The 10,838-nt window shown below is 42.3% G+C and overlaps 3 protein-coding genes across 7 annotated transcripts; 1 reads left to right on the top strand and 2 right to left on the bottom strand.

The window, feature by feature from the left end:
• Nucleotides 1-1,710: 1,710 nt before the first annotated feature.
• Nucleotides 1,711-6,944, top strand: ddx19a (DEAD-box helicase 19a). Of its 4 annotated transcripts, none has more exons than XM_081704695.1 (12): nt 1,711-1,883; nt 2,418-2,472; nt 2,576-2,626; nt 2,979-3,114; nt 3,360-3,452; nt 3,676-3,778; nt 4,202-4,277; nt 4,409-4,586; nt 4,788-5,025; nt 5,162-5,324; nt 5,566-5,757; nt 5,880-6,944. In XM_081704695.1, exons 1-12 carry the CDS (start codon nt 1,827-1,829, stop codon nt 5,939-5,941), a joined length of 1,404 nt encoding a protein of 467 aa, XP_081560821.1. In that variant the 5' UTR covers nt 1,711-1,826; the 3' UTR covers nt 5,942-6,944. The 4 variants fall into 4 exon arrangements, with proteins under 4 accessions (XP_081560821.1, XP_081560820.1, XP_026854586.2 ...); XM_081704694.1 differs by having other exon boundaries at nt 4,190-4,277; XM_026998785.3 differs by having other exon boundaries at nt 4,163-4,277.
• A 139-nt stretch (nt 6,945-7,083) lies between these two features.
• ubxn10 (UBX domain protein 10) lies at nt 7,084-8,922 on the bottom strand. Of its 2 annotated transcripts, none has more exons than XM_026998788.3 (2): nt 8,617-8,922; nt 7,084-8,496 (listed from the first exon to the last, which is right to left on the bottom strand). In XM_026998788.3, the coding sequence occupies exons 1-2, from the start codon at nt 8,618-8,620 to the stop codon at nt 7,706-7,708; spliced, it is 795 nt and encodes a 264-aa protein (XP_026854589.2). In that variant the 5' UTR covers nt 8,621-8,922; the 3' UTR covers nt 7,084-7,705. The 2 variants fall into 2 exon arrangements, with proteins under 2 accessions (XP_026854589.2, XP_026854588.2); XM_026998787.3 differs by having other exon boundaries at nt 8,824-8,922.
• Nucleotides 8,923-9,105: 183 nt separating this feature from the next.
• cptp (ceramide-1-phosphate transfer protein) lies at nt 9,106-10,764 on the bottom strand. The gene is made up of 2 exons (XM_026998694.3): nt 10,452-10,764; nt 9,106-10,215 (listed from the first exon to the last, which is right to left on the bottom strand). Exons 1-2 carry the CDS (start codon nt 10,562-10,564, stop codon nt 9,693-9,695), a joined length of 636 nt encoding a protein of 211 aa, XP_026854495.3. The 5' UTR covers nt 10,565-10,764; the 3' UTR covers nt 9,106-9,692.
• Nucleotides 10,765-10,838: the final 74 nt, after the last annotated feature.

The following is a 10,838-nucleotide window of genomic DNA, read 5'->3' as shown; positions in this document are numbered from 1 at the left end:
ACCGCCCACTGCCCTGCTATCTCCACCACCCCCACCCCGACACAACCCTCCCCTGACCGCGGCGAACGAAAAGGGAGGATACCCATGTGTTCTGTTTTACTCTGTGGCTCCGAGTCTGAACGAAATGTGGCAGCATTTCGCTGGAGGGGAGCACAGCTGGAGGGGTTCACATTTGGCCTCCAACGACATTTGTCCGATCTCCACCTCTTTCTCTCCGTATATCTTTCCTTCTCTCTCTCTTTCTCTTTTTCTCTTCCTCTCTTTCTCTCTCACTCTTCATTTTTGTGACTGTGTCACGTCTGTCTCCTTTTGCTGAGGACGTAACCATGACGATCAGTATGGAGCCTCTAGAGCATCATAAAGACAACAGGTTGGTGTGTGTGTGCGTTTGTGCGCACGTCTGTGTGTGTGTGTGTGTGTGTGTGTGTGTGTGTGTGTAGTAGGAAGATGTTTGGCTTATCTCAGCTTTCACAATTAAATTCAATTTCTCTCTCTTATCCTGCTTCTCTTTCTCTCGCAATCCCTCTGGACTCTGTGTAAAACTTCTTTATGTAGCATTAAGATTCTCACCATTATAGAACCTTCAATAAATGTCTTTACTGGACATGAGATTATTATTGGAATTTCAACACTGCTCTCCTGCAATGATAAGACGACTTTCCTCTTTCTAGAAATGAGAGATTCTGATTATATGATTTAATGCAGGACACCCCTCAAAGCCAAATTCTAAGACACCACCTCTAAGCCACATGAAACAGAGTTTCTCTCTTTCAGGGAGCAGGTGAATAATGTTAGTCACTCTCTCAGTATACTAACCTGGTTAAGGATAAAGCACAGAAAATGTTTTTATTCTTCAACAAGTGTGGTTACAGCATGGAGCTCTATGGAAACTAGGAGGTCTATGGAAACTGTAAAAAATGTTTCAGTCATAATTAGTATATGAATGGTAGTAAAAAGCAGATCTATAAAGTGGCACTGCTTGGGTTGTTAATGTTTTGAAGTTCTCAAGCTTGAATCTTAATTGGAACTTTTGCCAGACATACACACATTCCAATAAATTGGAATATAAGCATAATGCACCAATACAAAATTTAACAATTTAACAGCTGTGAAATCTGTTAAGGAAATTGTTACAGTGAAGTCAAACATGATAAAAGATTCTGAAAAACTACAAAATCTTTAGTTATTTAGTCTTTTTTACTTCTATATGCTATGTTTTGAAATATCACAACACGGTTAGATTGCTGACATAGGATTCTGGGTGTTTTAGGGCGTGACACTGAAAGCATCATATGTTTTGGAATTTGGATCACAGGTCTTGATAAGCAGTTTAATTCAGAATAGAAACTGTACGAAATGGGTTTATTTTTGGTTGGGCACAGGCCAACGTCTGTCCGCTCGCCATTTCGTTCTGCCGTCAAAACCAATGACAGAGCTCTAGATGTGAGAGCCTTGTTTGGCGTGTTTTTACCTATCTGTTTGTAGATTATCAAATAAAAACTCATAAACATTGCTCTAAGCCAACATATGTGGGCGTGAAATGTCATTTAAGTTATTAGAAAGTTACACATCCTTTTTAAAATGATTTTTAAAAGCATGATTGGAAGGGACACTCTCCTCACTTGACCTGCTGAAGATATCTTGGCAGCCGCTAGGTGGCGCTGGTGTGCCGTTATTTTGACAGACAGTTTGGATTTCCAAGCTCGCACCGGTTTACTGAAGAGCCGAACACATGCTCAGTAGACCGCGGAGCTAGATAGCAGTGCAAAGCCTTCCGAAAAGTAACGCAGACAGTTCGCAAAGCTGCAATATTTTAATACGAAGATATGGCTACCGACTCGTGGGCTCTGGCCGTGGACGAACAAGAAACTGCCTCTAAGTCGGTAGGCTGGTAACATTGCTCCATCATTTTTAGCCGCAGCGTCCGAGCATGACACCTGCCTGGACGGTGGTAGCCAGGGCGCTAGCCAAGCAGGCGGGCTAACTGCGCACTTGTTACAAACAAGCTCGAAAAATACCTTGTTTAGGTTAGCCGTCTGTCTAGCTAGCGAATACTTCCACAGAAAAGAAAAAAAAAGACAAAAGCAAACGATATGCTCAGCTGCAGCGGTTGCCTCTTAGCACCGTGGGATTCATGGGGAACTTTTTGGACGGTCCGGACCTCTAGTAAGTTATTTATCTAGCTGGCTCGCTAGCTAGCTAGCTAACTAACTCACTCACTTTGAAAACTAGCTGGGAATGTGCTGGAATGTTAACCATGTATTTTTAAGGCTAGCCTCGGATTTTGCTAGCCAGGTTGCCAGCTTCTCTTCTGGACTGGTTCCGCCCTGTGCGTCCAGTTTGTATCCATGATGACCCAGCAGGATACCAGTACAGAGTGGCGTGCTTTAATAAGGCTTTAATTCTCCTTCAAACAGATCGCAGCGATGCGCATTAGAAACAGACTGTTCGGTTCAAGAGCTGAGACGAATGGTACACAATCGGGTTTCGTATATTGCACGCACATTATGAATATGTTAATGATTCCCTTCTTCAGTATGAGTTAAATATTAATTGTCGGTTCTTTCTTGTTCAGGAACAACAAAACCTGGAGAAGATGGTGACAAATTTGATGAAGAAGAAAAAGGTGTGTCCACCGATACTCAGACGCTTACTATCGCAAGGAGGTGATCTTCATGGTTGCCTCATGGGCTGAGTACATCAGTCATTGTGAAAGTGGTTTTGCATCAAAGATTTTTTTTTTTTATCAACAGCAAAAATATAAACAAACTGTTCAGACTTCAGACCATTAAAAGCTGTTAACATATAGAAGTGGCCGAAAATGTTCTTATAATTCAACCATGTGTCTATCTGAAAATAGAGGATTTAAACTATTTTCTTTTGGTGTTTTAGAAATTTAATTATAGGGCTACCACTCTGTCAGTATTAATCTGCATGGCTTTAATAAAGTTTCATGGCTTTGTGTTCTTGTGTTCCAGAGGACAGGGCCACACAGTCACTGCTTAATAAGTTGATCAGGTGCAGTCTTGTCAACAACACGAACCAAGTGGAGGTTCTCCAGAGAGACCCGAATTCTCCACTCTACTCAGTCAAGACATTCGAAGAGCTGCGACTGTAAGTACTGATACGAGCCTGTGGGCCTGAGTCTGGATAATGCTGCTGCTCCTGTCTGCCCTTTATCCATCCCATCACGCTGCATCAAGTCGTGCCAAGTTTCTTAACGTGTATAGCATGGCTGGCTCCAAGAAATGTAACTTGCATGAACGTCCTTAGGCCGCTTGAGTCTCTGAGATCATACTCGCCAGCCAATCAACGTGCAGTCGGAGCCCCTCATAATCACATTTTCACTGTCATTACAGGAAACCTCAGCTCCTGCAAGGGGTCTATGGAATGGGCTTCAACAGACCCTCCAAAATCCAAGAAAACGCATTGCCTATGATGCTGGCAGAACCGTGAGTGCATAGAGCTTCTCAGTACAACAGTGAACAGAGATCTGGCTAGCATGGCATCTTTATGATGCAGTTAAACACCTCGTTCCCTCCTTGTTGGGACCGGATTCCCGAAAGCATTTGGGCCTTCGAATCCATACTCACTTTGTCCTCTTTACGCTGTGGCGATCTTTGTGTTGCATCTGATGCTCTTGTCCTGGCTGGTGTGCGTTCTCTCCGGTTGTAGGCCCCAGAACCTGATTGCCCAGTCCCAGTCTGGCACGGGTAAAACCGCCGCCTTCGTGCTGGCAATGCTCAGCCATGTCGACCCAGCAAACAAGTGGACCCAGGTGAGGAGCAGCATTGAGAATTACATGGAGTGGACCTTGATTAGTGGCCCAAATGGCAGTAAATGCCAGAACAGTTCTTACCAGGAGAAAATGACTGCCTTGCATGGTAACGCTGATTCCAGTTCAGTTCATACAATAGTCCCAGGTGAAACCGAGCCTCGGAAATTTGCATACAGATAATTAGCTTCAATGAACTGATTTTATGCTGGTTGTATAATTAAGGCTTGGCTCCTCTCCCAGATAGCCGGGGGGGGGGGGGGGGGGGGGGGGGGCTAGGTAATGTTCTGGCATAAACCAGACTAATGCGGTATGGCAGCATTCATGTTGCACTATAAAAAAAATAAATAACCAGTACATACTGGTGCTGTGATTCTGCCCTTACAGTGCCTGTGTATCTCTCCCACCTATGAGCTTGCCGTGCAGACGGGCAAGGTCGTGGAGCAGATGGGCAAGTTCTACCCTGAAGTAAAACTGGCATACGCCATTCGGGGCAACAGAAGTAAGGGATGGGCCCCACAAGCACCATATGCCTCACCTGGGTCTCCCGCCTCCGTGTGGTCACTGTGTTAAATGAACGCACTGCTTTCAGCGCAGGCTCTGATTAGTTTGTGTAACTTTCCCTTGCCTCAGTGGAGAGGGGCAACAAGATCCAGCAACAGGTAGTGATTGGCACGCCCGGGACCGTGTTCGACTGGCTCCTCAAGCTCAAGCTGATGGACCCCAAGAAGATCCGCGTGTTCGTGCTGGACGAGGCCGACGTCATGATCGCCACGCAGGGCCATCAGGACCAGAGCATCCGCATCCAAAGGTAAGAGGTCCCGCCTTTAGGGCAACGGGTCTGGGTGGGGTATTCTCGTCAAGCACTGCATCTTAAACACTGGCTTTCTTACGTTGTTACCTATCAGAAGACGCTAAAAATGAAGGGGCTTTTGGGAACACCCCATCAAGACGCACGTGTTCGCGTGTTAGTTATGTTGATGGAGTCACCCAGTATGCTCTCGATTGGCAGGATACTGCCCAGGGACTGTCAGATGCTGCTCTTCTCCGCCACCTTCGAAGACACTGTGTGGAAGTTCGCTGGGAGGATCGTTCCTGATCCCAACGTTATCAAACTGAAGAGGGAGGAAGAGACCTTGGACACCATAAAGCAGTATTACGTGCTCTGCCACAATAAAGAAGACAAGTTTTGTGCGCTCTGTAACATCTACGGGGTGATCACCATTGCACAAGCCATGATCTTCTGCCATGTGAGGCTACTTTTAGTTTTCAGTAATATGGATCTATAGTTGTACTAATGTGGTTATCTAACCAACAGTTATTTGCATCATTTATTTACCAGATTAAGGACAGTCACTCATGTGCTTTGCTGTCCTTCCCACACAGACCAGAAAGATAGCAGCCTGGCTGGCTGGGCAGATGTCCAAAGAAGGCCACCAGGTGGCGCTCCTCAGTGGAGAAATGACAGTTGAGCAAAGAGCAGCTGTCATCCAGCGTTTCAGAGAAGGCAAGGAGAAAGTGCTGATAACCACTAATGTGTGCGCCCGAGGCGAGTATTCACTATGCTATGACTTACTGTTCCTGACAGCATTTTTAACAACATTCTTTGGTGACAGGTGAAAAGTAAAATTTGCATCAGATATTTGTTTCATATGTTTGAAGATTTGCACTGATTCAGTGCTCCACAGGCATTTTATAATGTGTGTTAGTGTAGTGTCTAAATCATTGCTTAAATTTTCGAATGCCCCATAGTCATGGTGCTTATCAGGACTGCAACTTTGCATCAGCAGGCATTGACGTGGAGCAAGTTTCTGTGGTGATCAACTTTGACCTGCCCCTGGACAAAGAAGGGAACCCTGACAACAAGACCTACCTTCACAGGATCGGCAGGACAGGCCGTTTTGGCAAGCGAGGGCTGGCCATCAACATGGTGGACGGCGAGTACAGCATGGGCGTTCTCAAAGCAATCGAGAAGCACTTCAGTAAGACCCCTCACTCTCACCATAAACACCATTTCAGCCTCAAGAGAAATGTTTCACAGAAATTCAAATCTTTTTTTTTTGTTGTTGTTGCCAAGTCTTTATGTTAATGATCTTTTTTTCAGATAAGAAAATAGTGAAGCTGGATACAGATGATCTTGATGAAATAGAAAAAATTGCCAACTGAAGTGATGAAGAGGCCCAGTTACACTCCACCACGGTTTATATAGTTGCCTCCTCAAACAACCATCAGCATCTTTTAAGGTTCTGTTTTTATTTTGGAGTAAATGTATGTTTACATCACATGGAATTAGGCTACCTAACCTTTAAACTTAACTGGTTACTTAACCAGAAAAGTTTTAAACTTGATCACAAATTTGGCCAAACAGACTTGATTCTTAGCTGATTAGTTGACAAGTTTAAGTTTTGTGTATGGTTGACATACCATTTGTTTTCATTAATGGGTCAATGAGTGTTGCAATTGTAGTATATTGACCTTGCTCACTCAACTAGGCATTTGGTGGTTGAGCAGTTCTTGTTGTTGGTTGTTTGTTTTGCTGGACTAGTTGAATGTCACTGTAGCAATGTTTTGTAATGTGTTGCTCTGTGAAATAAGATTACCAGTTTGGTTTCGAACACTTATGCCTGGAGTAACATCCATAAGATGTCATAAGTAGGGAAATTATAAACAAGAACAAGGAAAAATGTGCCTGAATTCCCTTTAAGGAATAAATTCTGATGTGCTGCAGAGATTTAATCTCCTGGGATGTCAAAAACATGAAGACAATTTAAATAGATGTGTTTAAGGCATTTTTGCTGTTGTAATTAAGAGCAAATTAAGGTTTGAGTTCTATTTTTTGTTTCTTAAGACATTAGCACGCATGGTCATAAGCAAGAGGTCCATCGCTTACACTGAATAAAACAGTATACAAATGGCTTAGAATTGCTAGAAAACAATTCACATTTGTGTGATTTATTAGAAGGAAAAGACTAAATGTTTTGCTGTTATGTTCTTTATGCTACTTTTGATTGTTTAAGAATGCAGTGTTTTGGATATGAGTGAACTGACGACAGTAATTAACAGTAACATTAATGGTAATTTAATTAACAGTAGCACTTTTTCCCTCATCTGCTGCATTTATAATTTTAAAACTCTTTATTTATATGCAATAAAAAATCCAAACTATCTGCACAGTTCTCAAGGGATTTACTTAATTGTATTTGCATGGAATCAATGTTATTGTAATATTTACAAACAAGTTGGCTCTCAGATTTATTTTAAAATGTCATCACTCATACTCTGGCACAAGAAATTTTAATGAGTTGCTAATATACTCATGTATTCAATATATCTGTCATATGTTTAAAAAAAAGGTATTAAACATTATCCATCTTCTATTGTTGGGAGGACAGTAAGGGAATAGTATGATCAGCCACTGACCACTTGGCTACAGGACAAAAAACCTTGCATTCTAATCTTTTGTAACAAACATGCTGCATTAAAGAAGCCATAAGTCATTTTTCCAATGATTCTTAACATTATGAAACAGCGATTGTGTCAGTTGTAGTAGCTTGATACTAAACCTACTTTAAACATGGCTGCTTCCATGTGGGGGTCCTGCTCTATGGAGCATAAACTGGTTCATTTGAGGATTTGTAAAGCAATCTGATTCTACATCTTGTGAGCTGCACTTCAGGGGGAAAAATCACTTTCATAAATAACGCTTTCTTTTTGGTGTAAAAATGACATATTGCTCCTTTAAACTATATCCTTAAACAGGTCCTGAGCTAAAGATGAATGTTAACTGGCGGCTCCACTGATTGATCTAATATATAGTAAAAGTCTACTGAAAGAATGATTACAAATCATGTTTACTTGTTCACATTGTTGCTCTAATTATTATTAAATAATTGGTTAAAACTGATCATTTTAAAGACATCTATGGGGGTTTTACCAATTGTTCGTAGTACTGTCTTCGAGGCTTATGCATAAAACCGACTTACTGAAGATGCCACACTGAGACAGAGTCATGGTTAGATCCTTAAAGGTCCGCCGAGGGACTTCCATGGTCTCGATTACAGCGTGCTCATAATGCAGTCCGGATTTGGCTTCCGCTGCAGCTACGACAGCATAAAGCATGTCCGTAGGATGGAAAAGACATTTAAACCTTTGACCGCACGGAATTCGAACAGCCAGCAGCAGATCCGTGTCACGTTTGCCCGCTACACCCCCCTCAGCCCCTGCGTGCCCAGGAATCACCCACAGAGGGTTAGCTGCCACAGGACCGCACAGCACCTCGGGTCCATCCATCTCCGGGTAGCCTGCGTTTGCGGTCTGAGGACAGAGACGGGAGGAGATGAGCTGCTCTCGCCAGAGCCGAAGGTTACTGTCAGATAGACTTGGCTTTGGGGTTTCGTCCTCCGTATCTCTGGCGGACAGATTTCCTGCTGGCCTTTTCTCGATGGAGGGGAGTACTTTGTATTTGTTGAGGGAGAGTGCTGGAACATCTGGAGGAATATCTGGAGGGCTCTGAAAGATTTCCGTCAGTATGTCTGTGCTCGGCTTGCTGTTCCGATGGAGGACGGGTCGGGAACGAGCTGTCGTGTTGAGCCTGTCGGACGGAGGAGGGTGCGGGGAAAACGCGCAGTTCTGACAGACAGATTCATCCACGTTCTGCACATGAGACCCTGATCTCGTACGTCCTTTAGAGGATTTGGGTCTTGTCACATGCATGTTTCCCGCTATGAACAGTACACCCAAATAAAACTGTAAGAAAACACTGACGTATCCTATAAGTTACATTCATAAAAAAATAAGAGAATTTTTTCGATAATCATGACTGTAGAGATATCTGTACCCACACATGCTGGTCTTTATGCTCGTCAGTTCAGTTACCTGTCACTTATCTTCGCTAATCTATCAACAGCCAACTTAGTTGACCAAGATGGCTAATATTAGCATTAAGTTAGCATTAACAGATAGCAGGTTGCTAGTAGAAAACTAAATTTCAAAAGAGTGTAAGGGATGACCCACTCCCACACTAAATATTCCAAGCATAAAAACATTACCTTGCATTTTATTCAGCCAGTTACGTTATATGGTTGAGGAAATTACCTACGCATGGCTACATTTTCCCTTGCGTCATTCAAGTTGCTAACAACATTTCCTTGGCAACGTCTCAGCGTAACTGGTGGAGCTGTATGCAGCGCCAGGCTTGTAAACATATAATTTCCTCGATTTAAACCATAGACTATTTCGGCAACAAGAACGTTAATAAACCACAATTAGATAAATGGCATGTGTGGGATTTTTGTATTTTGAACACAAAACTGAGCTCAAAAAATGTTAAATTATTTTAAATTTTATATATTTATTTCATTCATCCTTTAGTCTGTGAACGTTGAACATCACAAATCACAACAGCATTACAACTGCAAAAAGCCTATAACTCTAAGATCAGGTTTCGAAGTTATATTTAAAATTATTCTAAACGAATTGTAGTGCAAATACTACAAAAATACAAGGTAACTGAAATTAAAGTGATACAATAAAATAAAATCATCCTTAATATTTACAATATGTAAAACATGTATGTATATGAACATTATATAATTTAATTCCATTCAGTAGTCCCCTTTAAATCAATAATACATATACTATATAAACCCTAACCATTTGCCAGTGTAGACTAATTTGAAAAGATATATGTAGGCCTGCTACTCATTCTGGCCTAATTTATTACACAAACTAACATTAAGCAGCTATGGAGCATGTCACAGTACAGAACTGCATCCTACATCAATCAGTTCTCTTTGGCTTCACGGATGGGAAGTAGCAAATGCATACAAAAGTCAAGGACTGTGATTTCTGGAAGCTCTGTTAGACTGGGAAGCTTTGGGGAAAATGTTGCCCAATAGAGATGAAACAGATAATCCATCTAGGGTAACTCCAGCAGCTTGTTCTTTGCATATAGGTCTTCTGTGATTTGATGCACTTCTGAGATGAGGGGTGTGGCTTCTCCCAACATGGCAACCACCTGCTGTTGGCTGCCTGCATTCATCACCTCAAAGAATGCATCGCGTCCGGGAAGGGTGCGGAACGCCAATCTAGCAGCTGTCTGGATGAACCACGAATGATACTGGGCCAAGGACTCATTATAGGCCTCGGAGCACATGATGGAGGTCTTGCTGTCCTCCGTGCTGGTGCGCAGGCGTTCCAGGAAGAGCTGGAGCCATCGCAGGGCGCGATGCAGCCGTAAGAGGGTGCGACAGCCCGACTCTGGGTGGCTGCCACTTTGGGTGAAGTCCACCAGTTTATTGTTCAGCTCAAATTTCACCATGGATTGGACAGTAAGGTAATGAGCCCCATTCTCACCCATCAGGAAGGTCTCCATTATTTGAATTTTGCTGACTGCATCCTTGGAGATGAAAGAGAACAGACTACCCAAGCTATTCATGAAACTGGGGGTATAAAGAAGAGTTTGAATTAATGTGATATGAAACAGAAAAACAGAATAAAAGCCCAGAGGAGCTTGTTCAATCTTCTCAAGAACATTCACAATATAATAGATATATGACAAACTCTGGATGGTCTATAAACTATTTAAAAAAAACATCTTAAACTATAACAACATTGCAATGACTTTGAGTAATCCAGCAATCAAGCAGTAAACCAAGATTTTTTGAATGCCTCATACCTCACAAGCTCTCGCCATCCCGCTATATAATACTTGATGTAAATCTCCTTGTTTTCGCTAAGACAAGACTTATATGTGTCCACCACATTCTGAAGATTGAAAGAACCTGCCATTTCTAGATATCCTAGTTACCAATGTACGATTATTAATACGAAAAGACCAAAGACAAAAGCACAATTTTATACTTAACGGGTCACACTTGAAGAAGATGACAAAAAACAAGGAAAACGCATACTAATGTACTAACTAGCTACTAGATAATAATTCTGTACAAATCATCACCGGCTTTACTGCTCAATGTAGCCCATTATTTCTTCCGGATATTTAAGAACCTGTCTCAACTTCCACAGATTAAAGCATCACGTGGTAAGCATAGCGCTGCACGAT

The sequence above is a fragment of the Electrophorus electricus genome, chromosome 21, assembly GCF_041902795.1.
Source record: "Electrophorus electricus isolate QZ-2024a chromosome 21, ASM4190279v1, whole genome shotgun sequence".
In the NCBI taxonomy this organism is placed as follows: domain Eukaryota; kingdom Metazoa; phylum Chordata; class Actinopteri; order Gymnotiformes; family Gymnotidae; genus Electrophorus; species Electrophorus electricus.
This window is presented reverse-complemented; position numbering and strand designations above follow the sequence as displayed.